Here is a 24092-nt window from a genome sequence, read left to right as displayed (position 1 = left end):
CTAACCTTTTATCAGGCTTTATTATCATAAACTTTCAAGACATCGGCTTTTATATTCTAATAGTTCACACACCAAGAGAGGTAAAGTATAAACCTTAAAAACTGAGCAGCAGCCGGGCGGTGGTGGCGCACGCCTTTAATCCCAGCACTTGGGAGGCAGAGGCAGGCGGATTTCTGAGTTCGAGGCTAGCCTGGTCTACAGAGTGAGTTCCAGGACAGCCAGGGCTACTCAGAGAAACCCTGTCTCGAAAAACTAAAAAAAAAAAAAAAAAAAAAAAAACTGAGCAGCAAAATGAGAATGCCTTAGAACTTAAAGAACTGTATAAGCTGACGAGATGGCAGAGCGGGAAAAGTGCACGCGGTGGGAGCAGAAGGGCTAACTGGTATGCTGGGGCAGGAGCACACATACTGTAATAACAAAAGCAAACTCAGTGTCTAAATTATTTACCTGTCCGTAAGGAAGGCACAAATGAGATTTTTTGCCTCTTTTGATATGTCATTATCATCAGGGAAAGTAAGTGAATTTTTATGGTTCATAATTTTACTGTAAGTCCCAACCAAAGAATCTGCATAAAAAGGTGTATCACCTGAAAAAAATTGACAGGAAAAAAGACAACCAAAGAAATACATTTACAAATTTTAAAGGAAGAATTAGTTACCTGGTTTTTTTTAAAAAAAACAAACAAACAAACAAACAAACCAATAAATACTTGTTAAACTAAAAGTATACACTTAATATAGAAAAATGAACACATCACAAAATTAGCCTAATAGCTTTTAAAAGAGACAAAACAGGTTAGGGATTTTGATCATTTCCTATAAATTTAATATTATAAGTATTATATGATAGAAAGCCAAGTGGTGGGTTTGGGATGAAAAACATTTGATACTTAAAACAAAAACAGGAGTTAGAGAGATGCCTTAAGACCACTTGCTGCTACACAGGACCCGGGTTCTGTTCCCCACCTTCTTCTGGACTGTGCAGACACTAGGCATACATGTAGTACACAGACAAACTTCAGATAAAAAAAACCCATACACATAAAATAATATTAAAGCACGTGCGTGCACACACACAAACACACACACAAACACACACACACACACACACACAGACACACACAAAACTAAAACAAAACTCTCCTTTACTCACCTACAAGCATTTCATATAAAAATACCCCAACTGACCACCAATCACACTCTCGTCCATAATAGCCATCACCACCTTGGGATTTTAATACTTCAGGTGAAATATAATCAGGTGTTCCAACAGCTGTATCACAGCGTACCATACCTTCCTAAAAGAAGCAGCAAGCCTGGATTAGGACTTAATCATTTTCAATGGTTTTCTTCTTAATATAACCCAAAGAAGAACTGTGCCTTATCAAAAATTAACACATTATTCATAATTGCTAAGAAACAGAGACAGTCTAGAAGTTCATCATTAGATGAGTAGAAACAATACACTAATAAACAATGAAATTTATCCAGCTATATAAAAGGATGAAATCATGGCATCTTCAGGGAAATGAATGATCTAGAAGTTATGTGAAGCAAAGTAAGTCAGACTTACAAAGACAAATGCATAAATGCATTCCTTCTCTCACACGTTGAATCTAGATTTAAGCTCGTGTACATACACACACACACACAAATACGTGTGTACACACATGTACACACACACACACACACAAACACACCTGTGTGCAACGTCAAGGCAGAAAAGAGACCATGAGAATAAAGAAGGCAAGGGAGGCAAAGATTGATAATAATGGAATACATGTGCCATGAAAACCACACTAGTCACAGAAGGGGGCCAATAAGGAAGCACAGGGTGTTGCAGATGAATACAAAGGATAACACACGGAAACAGCACAGTAAAACTCACTTCTGTGTGCTAACAAAAATATTCTCAAAGTGCAAGCTTGAAAAATCCTAAATGTAAATATAGACTGCATACACAACGTAATTATATAAATATCAGTGAGTACACAAATTCATGTTTTTGTTTTACAGTACTCACTAGATGCCCCCATTTCTTATTCTAACTGCTAATATGATGACTGCATAGTAATTCCAGAGATAAAAATCAAAGCAAACAGATTGAGATTACATAACAAATCATTTTAGTGCATATAAATATGATTTCATTATTTTTTAACCAAAATATCTGACTGATTTAACTATGCTAGAAACTGTGATAAAAATACACAAACGCTAGCTGTACAGATATGAAATAAAGCAGTACATAAGGCAAAGGCCTGACAGTGTTAACTCAAAGTAAACTATCGGATCCACATTTTAATGTCTTCTTCCAAAATTATTTATTTTACCTACTTTATTAGTGCAATTGAATTAAAAATAAATGCTGACACACTACTTTGCATGTAATGTTCCCTTTTAATCAATATATCTTTCAAAATAATAACATTTCTAGCTATTCTGTTGTGAAATAATACATAAGCCTTTACAACCAAAGAAAAAAGGCAGCATTTTTCTCTTTCAGCTGTATGTATAAATTATTACACAAACAGTGAATGTTTCTTAAAACCCACTTTTAAACTGAGTGACAAAATTTTATGTATGTTAAGACAACTAAAGTCTTCATAAAACATTTCTAAGACATCTAAATCTAACTTTTATGACATTCTTAATTTTAACACTTAGTGACATTTACACCGATTCCATTTCTAGTTACCAGTAATGTGTATGACTGAGTTGTGATGAAAGTACTAGTCAATCTGGCAATCTATATTTACCCTAAACAGAGAGGATAGACTACTGACTAGTTATGAATACAACACTGAAACTGTGGTGTTAAGAACAACAAATATATTGATTTTGGACAAATCCAGATATGATTAGTGAATTCTTTTGTTTGTTTTGTTTTTTGAGACAGGTTTCTGTGTAGCCTTGGCTGTTCTGGAACTCTGTAAACCAGGATGGCCTTGAATTCAGAGAGCCACCTGCCTCTGCCACCCAAAGGCTGAGATTAAAGGTGAATACCACCGTCATCCAACTGATTAGTGAAGTCTTTTTTTTTTTTAAAGATTTATTTATTTTTATGTCTATGAGTATATGTGAGTGCTCTATGTGCATATACACCTGCTAGATGGTTGTGAGCATGTAGTTGCTGAGGATTGAACTTAGGACTTCTGGAAGAACAGCCAGTGCCCTTAACCGTGAGCTATCTTTCTAGCCCCCATGGTTAAGTGAATTCTTAATAGAACTTTCTAAAGAAATACTATCTGGAATTAGAAGACAAAATTAGAATTTTAAAGTTAACCTTATTCATCTTCATACAAGTACCAAAATCTGCTAACTTCAAATGTCCAGACTTATCCAGCAGCATGTTATCAGGCTTTACATCTCTAAGGGAGGGAAAAACAAATAACAAAATATTGCTAAGACAGATCAGACTTCGATAAAAGGTATGAAACAGTTATTTCAGATCAAGTCCTCTTAACCGATCTACATGTGCTCCCTTACCCACACCTAGAGACTCAAGTACAACAAAACACTCCTTTACATATGGGCTTTTTTTTTTTTTTTTAAAGGCACAGTTTGGTTTAGTTGTTTGTTTTTCAAGACAAGCTTTCTCTGTATAGCCCAGGCTGTCCTGAAACTGTAGAACAGACAGACTGGTCTCTAACTCAGAGATCCATCTGCCTCTGCCTCTCAAGTGCTAGGGTTAAAGGCCTGAGCTACAGTTTGATGGTAAGAAAATGAGTAATTTGAGAGATTAAGCACAAAAATATGTATCATCTAAACATAAATGTCAGACAAAACATTGTAATAAGAGATTATATGAATGACCCCAGGACAGAATCTAACTCACTTTCATTTGGGATCCCAGATATGTAGCACAGTAGCTGCACATAAGACTCAAGGGGTGTTTTCAGAATAAATTAATCTACAATGAATGCATTTCTAATTATTCATTACTTTAATAAATTGTATTTAAAACAAATCTCAGCCTCAGTCCTCTACGGAGCTACTGGTAGATAATGTTTGCCTGGGGAATGAAAGGCTGTCTTCAGTGGTGTTGCCACTGTAAGTGCTTATATGCCTGAAAATAACCCCTCAGCCTCACTCCTATAAGCGACCTCAGTTAAAGCGGTGTTTGCTTATATTTTATATATGAGTAGTTCATGATTTAAATCACCAAAATATGAAATAGTATTTTCATGCAACTTAAACACATCCTAGAGTGGTTTCATGACCTTGTGCTTGGAAGTAAATTTAGACACAAATAATTTTGTAGAGAACCTACTAAGATAAACAATTTTTTAAAGATACAAAAGTTTTCTAAGTGTAATATAAAATTTAATTAGTCATTTGTCTGTATTTTTTCATTTTTAAGGGAGTCCATATAGGGAGACCATGACAGTCTATATACAGTATGGATACCAGAAAAGTCAGAGGGGTGTAAAAAGATATTAAAGTATGAGAGAGATTGATTGGGTACAGGAAGATGAGTAGGAGGGGGACATGAAAGGATAATGTGTGGTAAGTATGATCAAAATACTTTATGTACATGTGTAAAACAGAACAAACCTATTACATATAATATGACAACAAAATGTTCACACAACTTTTAGAAATCACTTTACAATTTTATTTTTTAATGTACAGTATGTACAAGCTATAAAATTAGACTAAGATTATTAAAGAATATTATTTATAACAAGATTAAACTAAATGCACTACAATTCTAAAATGCCATCTGTGTTACAGGGTAGGAAATTAGGTAGATTGGAAGTAGGAAATGTTAAGTGACGTTTACATTTTCTTTCAACTACTCCTTTTAAAAAATAAGAAACGGAAAGAATTGCTAACTTTACCTATGAATAAACCCCATGGAATGGATTGCATCCAATGCAAGAACTACTTCTGCGGTGTAGAATCGTGCCCATTTTTCAGGCACATCATAGTTGCTCATCAGGTTTACAAGGTCCCCACCAGGCATGTACTCCATCACCATGTAGAGATACCGGTCATCTTGGAATGCATAAAAAAGCTACAAAATTAAAAAAAAAAATTAGAATGATTTTTGCTACATTTTGTTTTCATATAAAACCTGCCAAATATATTAATGTAAAATAGAAGGAAATGATTAATGTAAGTGCAAGCTAATTCACAGGGCAAGCATAAATGCCACAAGGACCCTAATACACACCAACAGCTATAAACTGAGTATCCAAGAGGGAACTGGAGTCACTTCCTCTTCACAGCTCTCTATACTACATCTAATCTTTTTATACTGAGAGATTTTTATTTCTAATCGTTTCAACAAGGAACAAACACATTTCTTTCTTTTTTAAAAAGATGTATTTATTTATTATATATGAATATGCTGTCTTCAGACACACCAGAAGAGGGCATCAGATCTCATTACAGATGGTTGTGAGCCACCATGTGGTTGCTGGGATTTGAACTCAGGACCTCTGGAAGTGCAGTTAGTGCTCTTAACCACTGAGCCATCTCTTCAGCCCACAAACAAATTTCTTAGGCAAACAAATACTGTACTTCTGGTTTGTAAGATGCAATGAGAAGATTAGTGTTGACTTTACAATGAACATCAGAGCTCTGAGGCTTTGGCTCCACTGCAGTGCATTAGCTGCCTAGCTCTGGAAATCTGCTTAGCGTCTCTCCATGTTTCTGACTGACTGTAATCTCTTCTACAAGAGTACTAGGAACTAAACTGTTTTTACTTACTAACCTACTACTCAACTAGCATCTGGATGCCTGGTAGCTGGCACAGGTTTACCAAATTTCTAGTAAACAAAATAATCAATCATTAACCTCTAACTTGGAATGTCTAACAACAATTGTCTTTCTCGACTGTTAAAAAGAAGACCAAATCACTAGCAAGAAACTGTTGAGAATATCAAGCATTAGTCTATTATGTGTTCAGGGCTGAAGTTTAAAAACAAACAAACAAATTTTAAGTAAACACAACTTTAGAACAAAACTAAAAGCAAACCCCAGGGAACAATAACAACAGATGTACATAGATTTCCTAAAGCCTTCATGTTTCATTTTCTCAACAGTGTTTAAATTATTTTAGTTATATGTTTATTTTAAATTATTTCACTTATGTTGTATGTTTATGTTATGTATGTCTGTGGTGGTAGAGTCACATTAAATATGCTAATGCTGAGGTCAGACCATGACACAGGATATCTTCCTCTATTCCTCTGCCTTATGGCATTGAGATAGTTTCCCCCTGAACTAGAAGCTTTCTGTTTCATTGGCCAACAAGTTCTTAGGATCTGCCTGTTTCTGTCCCCTACTGCTGAGAGTACAGGAACAGGCAGCTATACTCAAGCTTTCTTTCCCTCTTAATTTTTTATTTTATTCTATTTTAGATTTATTTATTTTATGTATGTGAGTACACCATCACTCTCTTCAGACACACCAGAAAAAGGCATCAGATTCTATTACAGATGGTTGTGAGCCACCATGTAATTGCTGGGAACTGAACTCAGGACCTCTGAAAGACAGTCAGTACTCTTAACCGCTGAGCCATCTCTCCAGCCCCCCTTAATTTTTATTTTATGCATATGGATTTTGTCTGAAATTAGCCTGTGCACAAAATGCATGCCTACTGTCTATGGAGGTCAGAAAAGGACAAGAGATCCCTTGGAACTAGAATTATAGATGGTTATGAGCTGCCATGTGGATGCTTGGAACTAAACCTGGGTCCTGTAAAAGAGAAGCTCTTAACTGCTGACATGGGTGCTGGGGATTTGAACTTAGGTCTTCGTGCTCACAAGAACAAACGCTTTTCCTCACTGAGCAGTTTCAGCAGTCCCACTTACTAATTTAAAACCTACACAGGAACAAGATAGCTCAGCTGGTAAAGCACTTGCCTTTACAAATACAAGAACCTGAGTTTGACCCCTAGAACTCATGTGAAAATGCAGGGTGTGCTGGCATTCACTTGTAATCTCAGTACTGGAGAGATGGAGACAGGATAGTTGGGACTTTCTGGCCAGCCAGTATCAATTAATTGGTGCACTTCACACCAATGAGAGATCCTGTTTCAAAAGAGGAAGACAAATGGCACTTACAGTTCTCATTCTGCTTCAATGAATACACGTGCACTTGTATACATGGGCACACACATGTCCACATATATCATTAAATTAAAAAAAGAAAACTAAACTAAATTTTGGAGTAAGGATAAGAAATAGAAGTATCATTTCATGACTGTCCCAGACTAAATGTAAAAATTTTCACTTAACCATCATAATTAAAGAAGCATTGTTATTCTGGTGGTAGTTTACCCTATTTATATACAGTATAATAAGTAAAACAAAATTCTAAGATATCTAAATTGCAAACTGAACAATTATGACATAAATATTTTAATCTTTGACAGATATAATACTAAGCATACAATTTTCAGAAGTTATCAACCAAAGGCAATACTGCCTCCCTGCTCTCTTGTTCCCTACCATTCAAGGAATATTCAACAATGTTTAAATGCAGTTTTAGTTGTCACAATTAGTATGTGGAGTAGCAAAGAGTTGTCACTGGTATATCCTAAACAGAAAATAAAAATGTTCTCAAATATCGTAAACATACTAGCAATAGAAATAATACATAGGCCGGGCAGTGGTGGCGCATGCCTTTAATCCCAGCACTTGGGAGGCAGAGGCAGGCGGATTTCTGAGTTGGAGGCCAGCCTGGTCTACAGAGTGAGTTCCAGGACAGCCAGGGCTACATAGAGAAACCCTGTCTCGAAAAAACAAACCAAGAAAAAAAATAATAATAATACATAGGATAACTGTAAAGGTTTGAATGAGAATGCCCTCCCCATAGTTCATATATTCTCTACAGTTTGGTCAGTTGTTGGCCATTTGCAATAGCTTGGGATATGTGGCCTTGTTAGAATATGTCCCTGGAAGGTTTTGAAAATTTAATGGTCCCCATCATTTCTAGTTTGTTCAAATCTGCTTTGTGTTTGCAGTTCGAGATATGAGCTCTTACCTCCAGCCACCATTCTCACCTGCTGCCATGCCTTCCCACCATAATAAGATGGACTCATCCCTCTGGAACCATAAACCCAAATAAACCTTCCAGCTATGAGTCGCTTAGTCATGGTGTTTTATCACAGAAACAGAAAAGTAAGTAGTTCAATAATTCTTCATAATAAAGAATTATCTAAAGTCAAATATGGTGGCACATGCCTTTAATGACCCAGTTTGAGGCTGGCCTGACCTATGTAGAAAACAACCTTTCCAGGGGGTGGGGTGGGGGGAATAAAAAGCATTATCTGGTATACAAATAGTAAAGCTGAGGAACCCTGACATAGGCGGGTAATAAAAAATGGAGACTTCAAGTTTAAAATGTGGGAAGCTAAAGAGATGGTTCAGTGGTTATAAGCACTTGTTGCTCCTTGCAGAGCAACTAAACTTGGGTTTAAGTTTCCAACACACACATGGTAGTTCACAACCATCTGTAACTCCAGTTCTAAGAGCGCCAACGTTGTTTTCTGGTTTCTAGGGGTTCCTGCAAGCATGTGTTACATATATATTCAAGCACATACATCCACAAGAAAAATTTTTTAAATGTTATCATATATATAAAACCAGACATTTTCCAAATTCTTTTATTGCAATGCTTATTTAGTCTTCAATATATACTGTAAGTAAACAATAAAATACATGTTAGGAATTTGGAAATGATATAGCTTAGTTTAAAAAGACTTCAAAATCAAAGATGAAAAGAAATAGAGGTGCCCTAATTAAAGCACATGTGGAAAACTCAGAATAATTTAGTGGGGACTTTATTTCACAATTAAAATTACCAATTAGCCAGAAGTGCACCCATCTATTATTTCAGCACTCAGGTATAAGTAGGAGGATCAGAGTTCAAAGCTGGCCTAGCATAAGATCCTGTCTGAAATTTAAAAACAATCAAAAAAATCTTAAAGACTGTTTCATATTTATAAGCAAGGAAATTATATAGCCCATGAGTTTTAAATAATTTGGCCAATGGCAGTCAATACTACTATGACTTATGTCATTCCCTTTGGAAATAGGGTCTTGCCTGGAACTCCAGACCCTCATGCCTCTGCCTCCACATTAATGTGGCATGACTGTGCTATACCATGTTGACCTTAGGGTATATGTTCCTTGGTATTAAAAACTTAAGTCCAACACAAGATATTTGTTGACTTAGTGAAACTCAATCTTCTGATTTCCCCTTTATTTCATTAAGAGACACATTTGCATAATTAGGCAGGTTAAACTAAGAGGACCTCATGTTTACACACAAAAAATATCATTATTAAAGTTAATGTAGAATACTTCCCTTAAAGCAAATTAAATTCTACAAAAAAGTAATTATTTTGTTCTGACTTTTCTAAACATAATTCAACAAAATAAATTTTATGACTTTAAAAATAATGACAGACAATTTTATAACCACTAAGTTACTACTGTTCTAAAAAATAAATTTCTCAGATACATTTTTACAAACTAGTACAACATTAAAAAAAAAACAGAATGAAAACCATACCTGAACAACCCAAGGACTATTGGCAAACGCCATGATGTCCCTTTCTTCCCAGAAAAAAGCAGAATCAGATCTCTTAATCATTTCAAATTTGCTGAGAAGCTTCATAGCATAAACCTTCCTGGTGGATTTATGCCTTACCTTTAAAATGGAAAACAAACCATTAGTTAACACATAAAGCTCAATGCTTCATTGACCAACTTACTACATGACTTTAATATTTAATAATTTAGCTATTTCTGTTTCTTCTCTTTTGCTTATCACAATTAGGAAGTGTAAAGACTTTAATTACCAGATCATAATTAAAAAAAAAAATCAACAAACTTCTTGGTTCCTGTATTTGCCAGTCTGTCCCATCATGTGTGTTGCCATATTCATAAAACTTTATTCCATAGTATTCTACACAGAATTAGGAGCAAAGATTTTTTTCTGTGAGACATGAAATGTTTATTGAAATGCTTGGGAAAACACTTTCCTACTACTTTGATATCTAATCCAAGACAAAAAATTTTCCCCTAGGCAAAAATGTCAGAGCCATTTAAAGAAACAGTTCTATGAAAACAATTATTTTCCTAAATATTATGTTAAATGGGGTAGTGTTTTTTCACTTAAAAAAAAAAAAGGTTGTTTTTTAAAAAAAAATCTGAGTAAGATAACCTACCAATTGAACTTCTCCAAATGCACCTCTGCCGATTACCTTTACTACTTCATAATCTTCAGCTTTCATCCGTAAATCTCTAATTTTATTTATTGTGTCTTTATCTGTATGAAAAATATAATTAAGTCACTAAGGCATTATTATAATGAACACTACTTATATTTTACAATCAAATTACTCAAAAACACAATTTTATAAAACCACTTCATTACAAATTAGGGCTGGGATGTAGGTCAATGGTGAAATACTTGCCTCTTTCAGTATGCGGTTTAAGCCCCAGTACTCTATCACTTGTAATAACTGATATATGTGAAATTTGAAGTTATAATATAGAAATACTTAATATGCTAAGAATTGTTTCAAATTATGTAATGATTTTACTATCATACCAAAAACTTTTATAAAAATCTAATGACAAAGTTTTAAACACAAAAGCTGTTGTGCTTTTAGTTTTTAAAGAAAGTATCTCATGCATCCTACATTTATGTGATATTAAAACCCAGGGCTCTGTTTATGCTAGGCAAGTATATTTACCAACTGAACTACACCCCCAAGCTAAATATAAATGCTGTAATACTAATAACAATAATAATAACAACAACAACAATTATTTCTTGTATTTTAGGTAAATATCTCATTTTATTAAGGAAACTTAGGTAGATGTTTTATGCCAACAAAATAAAAATTTCTGTTTATGTTGTTTATGTGAAATCATTTATGATATTCCTTTAAAAAATATATAAATTCTGGCTGGGCATGGTGGTACAGGCCTTTAATCCCAGTACTCAGGAGACAGAAGCAGATCTCTGTGAGTCTGAGGCCAGCCTGGACTAGAGTAAATTCCAGGACAGCCAGAGCCACACACACACACACACACACACACACACACACACACACACAAACCCAATCCCGAAAAAAAAAAAAACACCTAAAAACCAAATTCAATATATCAAAGGCACACATACTAAGGAATAAAAATTAAATTTCTAACTGGCAATCTTTAAACGTACAGCATTAATCTGAAGCTAAACTTTAATGTAAAGCATGCAGTGGGGAATCAATGCAATTATTTATACTATCCTGTCATGCTACAGATGATGAAAATTTACAAATCTCCCCGTGGATAGTTGTCTCCTAATCTGGTCATAGATTAAAAAAGGGCTATTTTTTTAATCCCTATGGGTCAACATTGGAATGAGATTGCATGGAAAAGCTTCCCATTTCAATGTTGTCTATACACATAAGACTATTATATTAAAGTTCTAGTTCCTAATAAAAGTAGCTATAATATTCTTGCCTTTCTGTTAAAATACTCAAATTAAAATATTTGTATAGGTTATGACCAACAGACATATGCAGTGTTAATAAATATCTATACAAAGATAAATATATTTAATAACTTCCCAGGTCACAGTACTGCAAGTGCACAGACCAATGGAATAGAGGACTCCAAAATAAATCCGCACAGACTCAACCACAGCGGTTTTATCAGGACTAGAGAGACAGAGGGAAACAAGAGAAAAGGGGGTGGGGGGAAGAGAGAGAGAAAGAGAGAATGAGAAGCAGCCAGAAGATTAGAACATAATGCTACAGTTAGCATGACCCCCAAGCAGAGCAATTCAGAGGGTTAAAGAGAAGTCAGATTGAATCAGTCAGTTTGCACAGGATTCAAGCCAGAATAGCAGAGTTGAACTAGCTAGAGTTCAGAAAGAACAAAAAGGGGTAAGCTTATTCATCAGTAAATATTAAAGGCTGAAACATTCTATGCCTAGAATGTACAAAGGCTAGAAGCTTCTAGGACTAGGACTAGGTTAACAGACTGAGGCATTAAATCTTGGAGATGACAATTACATTAGGTGAGTAAGTTACTTAATACACATCCCAAAACATACATTAGAAAAAGAATATAACAGCCTTCCGCCCCTGCCTGGTCCTTTGGGCTGGAGCAGACACAGAGTAGGTCTGCTCCTGTCCTGTGGAGAAACTGAATCCTGAGTCATCGAGGAGCCACTGCACTCAGAGCAGCTGGTAAGAACTCCATCTCACTCCCTAAGCCCCAGAGATACATCTGGGAGCCAGGGAAATTCAGGGCACAGCAGCTACCCAAACCCCGCCCCTCCGGAATTCCACTTCCCTTCCGCCCTTGCCTGGTACTTTGGGCTGGAGCAGACACAGAGTCAGTCTGCTCCTGTCCTGTGGAGAAACTGAATCGTGAGTCATCGAGGAGCCACTGCACTCAGAGCAGCTGAGGAGCCACTGCACTCAGAGCAGAAGGATTTCCAGATCCAAGAGGTGGCCTGAGTCCCAGGAGTTCTTCCACCCAGGAGATTAGGAGCATAAGACCACAGAGACATCTGGACTCCGAGGAGCTCTGCAATAAGCAAGATAACTGGAAATACAGACTCCAGCCTTACACAATGAGGGAAGGTAACACTAGAGTTAACCAGATGGCAAAAGGCAAGCGCAAGAACATAAGCAACAGAAACCAAAGTTTCTTGGCATCATCAGTACCCAGTTTTCCCAATATAGCAAGCCCTGGACACCCCATCACACCAGAAAAGCAGGATTCAGAATTAAAATCACTTCTCATGATGATGATAGAGGATTATAAGAAGGAATTAAGTAACTCCCTTAAAGAAATACAGCAGAGTACAAGTAAACAGATAGAAGCCCTTAAAGAGGAATCACAGAAATCCCTTAAAGAAATGCAAGAAAACACAAAGAAGGAATTAAACAAAAACATTCAGGATCTGAAACTGGAAATAGAAACAATAAAGAAAGTTCAAAGGGAGACAACCATGGAGATAGAAAACCTAAGAAAGAGATCAGGAGTCATACACGCAAGCATCACCAACCGAATACAAGAGATAGAAGAGAGAATCTCAAATGCAGAAGATACAGTGGAAAATACTGACACAGTTGTCAAAGAAAATGCAAAATGCAAAAAAATTCCTAACTCAAAACATCCAGGAAATCAGGATACAATGAGAAGACCAAACCTAAGGATAATAGGTATAGATGAGAATGAAGATTCCCAACTTAAAGGGCCAGTAAATATCTTCAACAAAATTATTGAGGAAAACTTCCCTAACCTAAAGAACAAGATGCCCATAAACATACAAGAAGCCTACAGAACACCAAATAGACTCAACCAAAAAAGAAATAACTCCGGTCACATAATAATCAAAACATCAGATGCACAAAACAAAGAAAAAATACTAAAAGCAGTAAGGGAAAAAGGTCAAGTAACGGCAGACCTATAAGAATTACACCAGACTTCTCACCAGAGACTATAAAAGCCAGAAGAGCCTGGACTGACATCATACAGACACTAAGAGAACATACTTGCCAGCCCAGACTACCTTACCCAGCAAAACTCTCAATCACTATAGATGGTGAAACCAAGATATTCCATGACAAAACCAAATTTGCACAATATCGTCCCACAAACCCAGCACTTCAAAGGATAATTGATGGAAAACGCCAACACAAGGAGGGAAACTACAACCTAGAAAAAGCAAGGAAGTAATATTCCAACAACCCCAAAAGAAGATAACTATACAAACATAACTTTACCTCTAATAACAAAAATAACAGGAAGCCACAATCATCTTTCCTTAATATCTCTTAACATCAATGGTCTCAATTCCCCAATAAAAAGACGCAGACTATCAGACTGGATACACAAACAAGACCCAGAATTTTGCTGCATACAAGAAACGCACCTCAGTGACAAAGACAGACACTACCTCAGAATAAAAGGGTGGAAAATAATTTTCCAAGCCAATGGTCCCAAGAAACAAGCTGGAGTAGCCATTCTAATATCAAATAAAATCGACTTTCATCCAAAATTAATCAAAAAAGATAAGGAAGGACACTTCATACTCATCAAAGGAAAAATCTACCAAGGTGAACTCTCAATTCTGAACATCTATGCTCCAAATGCAAGGGCACCTACGTACATAAAAGAAACTTTACTAAAGCTTAAAACACACATTACACCTCACAAAATAATAGTGGGGGATTTCAACACCCCACTGTCAGCAATGGACAGGTCATGGAAACAGAAACTAAACCGAGACACTTTGAAATTAACAGAAGTTATGAACCAAATGGACTTAACAAATATCTATAGAACATTTCGTCCTAAAACAAAAGAATATATCTTTTTCTCAGCACCTCAGGGTACCTTCTCCAAAATAGACCATATAATTGGTAACAAAACAACCCTCTACAGATACAAAAAGATTGAAATAATCCCTTGCATCTTATCAGATCACCACGGACTAAGACTAGTCTTTAATAATGACAAAACCAATGGAAAACCCACGTGCACATGGAAACTGAACAACTCTCTACTCAATGATGACTTGGTCAAGGAAGAAATAAAGAAAGAAATAAAAGACTTTTTAGAATTCAATGAAAATGAGAACACATCATACCAAAACTTGTGGGACTCCATGAAGGCAGTGCTAAGAGGAAAACTCATAGCTCTAAGTGCCTACAAAAAGAAACTGGAAAGAGCACACACTAACAACTTGACTGCACAACTAAAAGCTCTAGAACAAAAAGAAGCAAATACACCCAGGAGGAGTAGAGGGCAGGAAATAATCAAACTCAGGCCTGAAATCAACCAAATAGAAACAGAAAGAGCAATACAAAATATCAATAAAACCAGGAGTTGGTTCTTTGAGAAAATCAACAAGATAGATAAACCGTTAGCCAGATTAACCAGAGGGCACAGAGACAGTGTCCAAATTAATAAAATCAGAACTGAAAAGGGAGACATAAAAACAGAAACTGAAGAAATTAAAAAAATCATCAGATCCTACTACAAAGGCCTATACTCAACAAAACTGGAAAACCTGGATGAAATGGACAATTTCCTAGACAGATACCAGGTACCGAAGTTAAACCAGGAGCAGATAAACCATCTAAATAGTCCCATAACCCCTCAGGAAATAGCAGCAGTCATTAAAAGTCTCCCCACTAAAAAACGCCCAGGACCAGATGGTTTTAGTGCTGAATTCTATCAGACCTTCAAGGAAGACCTAATACCAATTCTCTTCAAACTGTTCGACAAAATAGAGACAGAAGGAACACTACCCAATTCGTTCTATGAAGCTACAATTACACTCATTCCCAAACCCCACAAGGACCCGACAAAGAAAGAGAACTTCAGACCAATCTCCCTTATGAACATTGATGCAAAAATACTCAATAAAATTCTAGCAAACCGAATCCAAGAACACATCAAAACAATCATCCATCATGATCAAATAGGTTTTATCCCAGGAATGCAGGGATGGTTCAATATTCGGAAATCCATCAATGTAATCCACTATATAAACAAACTTAAAGGAAAAAACCGCATGATCATCTCACTAGATGCTGAGAAAGCATTTGACAAAATTCAACATCCCTTCATGATAAAAGTCTTGGAAAGATCAGGAATTCAATGCCCCTACCTAAACATAGTAAAAGCAATTTACAGCAAACCAGTAGCCAACATCAAGCTAAATGGAGAGAAACTTGAAGCAATCCCACTAAGATCAGGGACTAGACAAGGCTGCCCACTCTCCCCCTACCTATTCAATATAGTACTGGAAGTCCTAGCCAGAGCAATTAGACAACAGAAAGAAGTCAAAGGGATACAAATAGGAAAGGAAGAAGTCAAAATATTGCTATTTGCAGATGATATGATAGTATACTTACGTGACCCCCAATCTTCCACCAGAGAACTCCTAAACCTGATAAACAACTTCAGCAAAGTGGCTGTTTATAAAATCAACTCAAACAAATCAGTAGCCTTCCTCTACATGAAAGATAAACAGACTGAAAAAGAAATTAGGGAAATGACACCCTTCACAATAGTTGCAAATAATATAAAATACCTTGGTGTGAATCTAACCAAGCAAGTGAAAGACCTGTATGACAAGAACTTCAAGTCTCTGAAGAAAGAAACTGAAGAAGATCTCAGAAGATGGAAAGATCTCCCATGCTCATGGATTGGCAGGATTAATATAATAAAAATGGCCATCTTGCCAAAAGCAATCTACAGATTCAATGCAATCCCCATTAAAATCCCAACTCAATTCTTCACAGAATTAGAAAAGGAAATTCTCAAATTCATTTGGAATAACAAAAAACCCAGGATAGTGAAAACTATTCTCAACAATAAAAGAACTTCGGGAGGAATCACCATCCCTGACCTCAACCTGTACTACAAAGCAATAGTGATAAAAACTACCTGGTATTGGTACAGAGACAGGCAGGAAGATCAATGGAATAGAATTAAGACCCAGAAATGAACCCACACTCCTATGGTCACTTGATCTTTGACAAAGGAGCTAAAACTGTCCAGTGGAAAAAGGACAGCATTTTCAACAAATGGTGCTGGTTCAACTGGAGGACATGTAGAAGAATGAAAATTGATCCATTCTTATCCCCTTGTACAAAGCTCAAGTCTAAGTGGATAAAGGACCTCCACATAAAACCAGATACACTGAAACTAATAGAAGGTGGGGAAGAACCTCGAATACTTGGGCACAGGGGAAAAGTTCCTGAACAGAACACCAATGGCATATGCTCTAAGATCAAGAATTGACAAATGGGACTTCATAAAATTGCAAAGTTTCTGTAAGGCAAAGGACACTGTCAATAGGACAAAACGACAACCAACAAATTGGGAAAAGATGTTTACCAATCCTTCATCTGATAGAGAGCTAATATCCAATATATACAAAGAACTCAAGAAATTAGACTCCAGACAACCAAATTACCCTATTAAATAATGGGGTATAGAGCTTAACAAAGAATTTTCAATGGAAGAAACTCGAATGGCCGAGAAGCACCTAAAGAAATGTTCAGCATCCTTAGTCATCAGGGAAATGCAAATCAAAACAACCCTGAGACTCCATCTCACACCAGTCAGAATGGCTAAGATCAAAAACTCAGGTGATAGTAGATGCTGGCGAGGGTGTGGAGAAAGAGGAACACTCCTCCATTGTTGGTGGGACTGCAAGATGGTGCAACCACTTTGGAAATCAGTCTGGCAGTTCCTCAGAAAATTGGACATAGCATTACCTGAGGATCCAGCTAGACCACTCCTAGGCATATACCCAGAAGATGCTCGAACATATAACAAGGACATATGCTCAACTATGTTCATAGCAGCCTTGTTTATAATAGCCAGGAGCTGGAAAGAACCCAGATGTCCTTCAACTGAGGAATGTATTCAAAAAATGTGGTATATTTACACAATGGAGTATTACTCAGCTATTAAAAACAATGAATTCGAGAGGTTCCTAGGTAAATGGATGGAACTTAGAAATTATCATCCTGAGTGAGGTAAGCCAATCACAAAAGAACACACATGGTATTCACTCACTGATTATTGGATATTAGCCCAGAACCTTGAAATGCCCAAGATGCAACTCACAGGCCACATGAAGCCCATAAAGAAGGAAGACCAAGTGGGGGTGATTCGGTCCTTCTTAGAAGGAGCAACAAAATACTCAAGGGAGCAAATATGGAGACAAAGTGAGGGACAGAAACTGAAGGAGGGGCCGTCTGAAGACCATTCCACCTGAGTATCTATCCCATGTGCAGTCACCAAAGGTAGATGCTGATGTGGAAGTCAGGAAGTGCATGCTGATAAGAGCCTGATATGGATATCTCCTCAGAGGTCTTCAAGAGTCTGACATACTCAGAGGCAGATGCTCACAACTAGCCATTGAACTGATCATGGGGTTCTCAATAGAGGAGTTAGAGTGAAGACTGAAGGAGAGCTGAAAGGATTTGAGGCACTATGAGGAGAGCAACAATACCAACCAACCACAGCTCCCAGGGTCCTAACCACCAGCCTGGGAGCACTTAGAGAGGGATCCAGCTCTTCAGTTGAATATGTAAGAGTGGAGGGCCCTGCTGGGCATAGGTGGAAGAAGAGAACCTTCACCACATGAAGGCTGGATGCCCCAGGGGGTGGGAATTTTGAGGGTGGGGAGGTGGGAGTGGGGGTGTAGATAGAGGTTACATCCACAGAGAAGAAGGAGGAGGGGTGAGGGGATTGGGGGTTCCTGGGTGGGTGGGGGATGGGGTAAGGGGACAACATAGGAAATGTAAATAAAACATCCAATAAAAATTTTAAAAAAAATAAAAATCAAAAAAGAAAAAAAAAGAAAAGAATATAACAAATAAAACTAGGAAACTGAATATGCACATACAAAAGAATAAAATATAAGTTATAAGTTTTATTTACTGAGGTAAATTTCTTTCACATGATATTTATGAATATAAATTTTATTTCATTGTTTTTCTCCATCTAACAATATATACATTTCCCTTATTAATACACTAATATCACAAAGTAAAATGATTTTTATACTACTGGTAGAAACTCTTCCTTATTTGTGATTTTTACTTATCAATAACATATGATTTGTTAAATTTTTGTTTTATTATTACCACTTGCTTTTCTTGCATTTTTCTATAGCTTAATTTGCCAAAAAAAGCTATACAAATTTAAATTTAAAAGGTTACTTTAAATTTTTACTTTCATTTGATTTCTCTTATTTCTCTCCTAGCTAATGTTTCTATTTATAAAATGTAATACATGGACATACTTAATAAATATTACAAAAGCAATTAAGTAGTAAAATTAAGTTGGATGTTGTGGCTCACACATAGAATGCTAGCTTTCAAGAGAGTGAGGCAGAGCACTGTTGTGAGTTCAAGGTCGTCTTGGGCTATGGTTCGAGAAAAAGGAAACCAAATAGAAAAAGAATAGTAGATGAAGAAGCTTATTTTCTCAGTATCTGTCATACTATATCAAAACTCTACTCTCCCTTCTCCGCCTCTAGACTAGTCGTCATCTCCTGCCCTTTGTCTACCATCAAATAAACAGTAGTCCATCTTTGGCTATTTCACTGTGTTATCTAGTACAGGGATAAACAAATATCAACTAATATAACTGTTCAATTCTTTCAGTAGGTTACAAGACATTAGCAAGAATTTTATACTTAAAATTTCCCAATTCATAGACATAGGGATGTAGCTCAATGTAGACTACTTTCATGTGCAAAGCACTGGGTTAAATTTTCATCACTGAGGAAAAAATGATTCTCAAATTAGAATCTGGTACCAAATTCCAAGACAAAATTAAAACTGATTTTGAAGAAAAATCTGACAAAAGTACAAAATAGGTAATTCAAACTCTACTGTGTAGAAATAACTAAGAAAAATTACAGCAACAACAAAAAATACAAGTATTTTATATGACTAGATTACGGCTTTGGAACAGAAATAAACGGGCTGGGAAGGATTTTATAATCTACTTCTTGCTGCTAATTTTTTTAAATTCCAAACTATTTTAACTTAAGTCATATTTTTAAGTAACTTCAAAATCTAAAATAAACTTTTAGAAAAGAACATCTATAATAAGCATATATAAAACAGCTGCAGAAAACCTTTTTATTTTATGATGGGTTGTCATATGTAATCAATTTTTACCTGTAGGTTTCCAAATGTAGTAACTAATTCTTTTATAAACAAAGATAGGGATAAATATAGTATTAAAACTTGAATATGCACATACATGCATAGTAAAATACATATTTCTATTTTAGCTATATACTTTTCACCCTTTCCCCAAATTACTTTGTACGCATTCTTGATAGGCATCTAGACTTGCTTCTAAAATTTCATTCACAAGGCGCTTTGTTAGTGCAGCAGCTAGTGCCAGTCTTTGTACTAATATTACATAGAATTCACTGATGAATAGTAAGAACGCAACAGAAGAGGAAAGAGGCTTGAATATACAGTTACATGTACAGCAACATTAAACTTTACAGAAAGTACTTACATCTGCTTAGAAAGTTGTCAATATTTTTGTTTTTTCTTAAGGCAGGAAAATCCAAATCATAAACCAAAGCATCCAATCCATCCTAAAGAAACAAACAGCTAGTGTTAGCATATTAGAATATTTCCTGGTTTGAACACTGAATGTCTTCTCTTCAATTTATCTTGTGCTCATTTAATACCTTTTACAAGGTTACATAAATAATAGGAAAGAACAAAGTTCTATGTCTTTTATTTCATATACACAGTTTTTTTTTAAACTTCCTAAATCTTCCAGTGGAGCAGGAAAATTACCAGGCTGAAATCATGTGATTATGATTCATATACTCACTTTACAAGGATATGAAATTGTACATTTCACTTACCATTACTTCTAAATTTATCTTCATTTCACAGGTGTTCAGTAAAAACCTACATTTGTGACTATAAGTGTTTTACAGGATAATAGCTAAATAATATTTAATGAAGCATAAAATTTAAACTAAATCATACGTAATCAAATATGCAACCTGTACACATATTTAATTACAAAAATATACTATGTGTTCACAATGCTCACTCACTTTCTTAATGCACTTTCTAGGACAAGAAATGGGAAAAGACAAATAGAAGTTTTTTGGTTTTCAAAACTAGGCATGTAAATATGTAAGCAAGTGCTGGGCAATGTGATGGTCTAGTAATCCATACAACCAAGGGAAAGCTCGTACTCAGACTGTATCTTGCTATACGATATAGTAGAACACAGAGTCAGGTAATCCTAAAATGTCTTCATTACAAAGAATTGCTCTTTCTTTTTATGCAGTTTATATAACGATTAGTACTATAGAGAACAAAGACTTTGGATCATACTAATAAAGTGATGAATCCCAGACAGGTAACAATTTTTCAAGCTTAAAAAAAAAATCAAACAATTACATTCCAAAGAAAAATACACTCGTACTTATATGCTATTGAGAAGACAAATGACATAACGTTTTTCAGCCTGTGTTCTCTTGACTGTAAAATGAGAATTTGTGTGTTTGTGTGTGTGTGTGTGTAAAACTCCTATCAGATTTGAAACTAGGTTAAGTATGTGAAGTCCTGAATATTCCCATTTTTATTTTATTTTGACTATAGTTTGTCTCCCTATTGCTAAGAATAACAACTTGTGCATTTTAGACATGTAGTTATAAAATCTATCTCAGGTCATATTGTTAAATGAAGCAATTCCACCTGTCTTTTGCTAGATCACTGAGCTTGGTAATGTACTTATTAATGAAAATCTGACCAACTCTACTAGCTGCATCTGTCTACTAGATGTTTGGACCTATCATCAAATATTTTAACTCTATAAGTAAAGAAATAAAATTAATGGAAAGATAACTAGTGTGATCAAAGCACACACCAACTAAGGCACTAGAGTAAACACTAGAGTTAGGATACTAGAGTAAACAACAGGGGTTCAGGCTTCCACTTTGATACAGTAGAAAAGCTGTACAATACAAGCAATGTGAATATTCAACAATAAATTAGGGCAAAAAAGCCTCCAAATTTTTATTAAATGAATATGGGGCTGCAGAGATGGCTCAGTGGTTAATATAATTTGCTGCTCTCCCAGAAGACCTGAGTTTGATTCCCAGCACCCACATCAGGCTTGTTACTCCAGTTTCAGGGGTCCTGAAACTGACCTCCGAAGGCACCTGCCCATGTGTGGTACATATATGCATAAATAAATTTTTAAAAATTAAAAAAATAATGATGAATTCTGCATCTTAAAGGTGATATCATTTATATAAACCAGTCTTTTCTTCTGTTCAGAACTAGAGAAGAAAATAACAAAAACTCCTCTCTCAAAGTTCAGAAGTAAAGCATAAAAGAACAAATATAAAGTACCTACCAACTATTTTAAGTAGGTCTACATAAACAGAAAAGACTAATTTTGAGGGCTTTACAAAACCTAGTGTGAGTAAGATGAAGACAGGGTAAACCAAAGAAGAAAAACAAGGACTTAGAGGAAAACTAAGTGTTCCTGACCAGAAAGGGTAATAACATGTTGGAGGTAAAACTGAAAAATAGGTTAGGGGACATTAAAGTATTAAAGCAGGGTAGGAATTTGATTGTTTTATCTTCAATACCCATTTGAAAAAGGAAGAGTTTAAAAGGAAAAAGTAGAGTGGCAGAAGACATCTTTAATTTAGAAAAGTCTGGCAATAAAATAAGATGATGAACTAGAACCAGAAGACACAGGTGGAAAGGAGCAATTAGGAGGATGCTGTAAAATACAGGCACAACCAGATAAAAGACTGAAAACTGAGTGCAGACAAGAAGCAAAAAAAGCTCTATGAATAACTAACAGGCAGGATGAGATGAGAACGATTATGTGTGTTTATGAATGTTTATTCTATATCTTCTAGCCTACATGGTGGCTTCACTAACAAATACACAAAATAGAAACTAGAAAAATGTTTTGGACATACTAAATTTAAGGTCTCCATGGAGCTTAAGTTAGGGATTTAAAAAATGGCAGCTAACAATTTGAGTTTTACTTCAAACATATTTTTCCCACTTTTGAGTCACATTTGGAAGTCATAAGAGTATTCATAGCTCCTGCAGTTATCCAACAAAAGTAGATGAAAGAAAGAAAAGAGTGAATAAAATCCTGAGAAATGACGGCATTTGAGAGTTAAACAATGCAAAAATATATAATGGGAAATAAAGACAGGAATAAAGACAGAAGAACCTCAAGAAAACTGAAGAAAACACCTGGAAGGAACTTAAGAGCAAGTGAAATGCAACAAGAAGGCAAGTTGATCTAAGAATGAAAAACAAGCCAAGTCATTTGAAATTAAATGGCGGACAGTTGTACATGTCTGAATGACTTAGTGCCAGGGAACTATATATGTTTCAGAAATAATAAAAATATTAAGTTTTATATTTATACACATATTTCACTGTTTTGTTTTTCAAGTTTGCTGTTTTTGAGATAGGGTCTTACTACATAGGCCAAACTGGTCTTTAACTTATGAGCCTCCTGTCTCATCTTCACAAGTGCTAGGATTATAGGCACACTTCACCATACCCTGGTTCAACATATGTTTAGTTGGCAATCTGGGGAGCTCTAAGTTCCCTTCTCCCCATAAATATTATTAATAAGCCATTAAACAAATAAACAGATATAAACTGGACAGTGGCTGAAGTAATTTTGTATGATTTATGTAACACCAAGGCTTACAGACAAGTAAGAAGTCATCCTAAAACCTGCAGGAAGGAGCCTCTTTAATTACTTGCTTTTCTGACCTACCTCTGGGCAAGGACACCCTGTAGGCTTGGGCAACTAGCAGAATGAATCTCATTGAACCCAAGGCTGCACAGCAGTAAAGGTATATTGTTTTTGTCTGTTCCTATGTATATGAGAGATAAGGGGCCAAGGGCCTCATCTGTTTCACATAAGGGAGAATGCAGATAGGTAGGCAGCAGGTGCTATTCATAAAATTTTCTGTGTGGAAGGCTACAAAAAACTCCACTGAGAACCAATTTCTGATACAACACGATAGACCACCTAGGTCCAGTAAGACTATTTAAGGTATTTGTATTCTCAAAAGCAGCCATGCATATAACAGTATTTGGAAAATCACTCCACCTGCACATCAACGCAAAAAAAGCATGTTTAAAAACAATCAAACAACCAACCTACAAAGCATTAACATTTTCACCACAAAACGAGCCTAGATAGCTGGGTGGTTAAAGAATATGCCAGCATAAGATAAGTTCAAAGACTAAGATAGGTAAGTAGTTTTCTTTTTTGTGAGACTCTTATGTGGTTTTGGTGTTTGTACATCTAATGATGGGAGAAGACATTTCCACCCAAATAGCTGAAGACAGACATCAGATGAGTAGAGTAATCACTAACAAAGAGGTACTGTAATCATAACCAAGCCAGGACTAGGGATGTAGCTCAGTTGGTTGAATGATTGTGTGGTGTGCAGGAAGCTCTATGTTTGATTCCCAGCACTGAAAAACTGGCACAATGGCTCAAGCCTATAGGGAAAACGAATCAGAAGTTCAAGAGT

The 24092-nt window shown here is 35.9% G+C and overlaps 1 protein-coding gene across 2 annotated transcripts in view; it reads right to left on the bottom strand.

Annotated features, from left to right (window-relative positions):
* Window positions 1-24092, bottom strand: part of Rock1 (Rho associated coiled-coil containing protein kinase 1) — a 111455-nt gene that overhangs the window by 62829 nt on the left and 24534 nt on the right. For both annotated transcript variants that reach the window (XM_028759484.1, XM_028759485.1), the window contains exons 2-8: window positions 20048-20129; window positions 10189-10289; window positions 9531-9668; window positions 4844-5019; window positions 3286-3370; window positions 1153-1297; window positions 448-586 (exon numbers count right to left, since the gene is read on the bottom strand). In XM_028759484.1, coding sequence (XP_028615317.1) covers window positions 448-586; window positions 1153-1297; window positions 3286-3370; window positions 4844-5019; window positions 9531-9668; window positions 10189-10289; window positions 20048-20129 — 866 coding nt within the window. The remainder of the gene's footprint in view (window positions 1-447; window positions 587-1152; window positions 1298-3285; window positions 3371-4843; window positions 5020-9530; window positions 9669-10188; window positions 10290-20047; window positions 20130-24092) is intronic.

Source organism: Grammomys surdaster, unplaced genomic scaffold, assembly GCF_004785775.1.
Source record: "Grammomys surdaster isolate TR1022 unplaced genomic scaffold, NIH_TR_1.0 126298, whole genome shotgun sequence".
NCBI classification, from domain to species: Eukaryota; Metazoa; Chordata; class Mammalia; order Rodentia; family Muridae; genus Grammomys; species Grammomys surdaster.
Note: the sequence above shows the minus strand (reverse complement) of the source record. Positions and strands in the feature narration are given on the sequence as shown.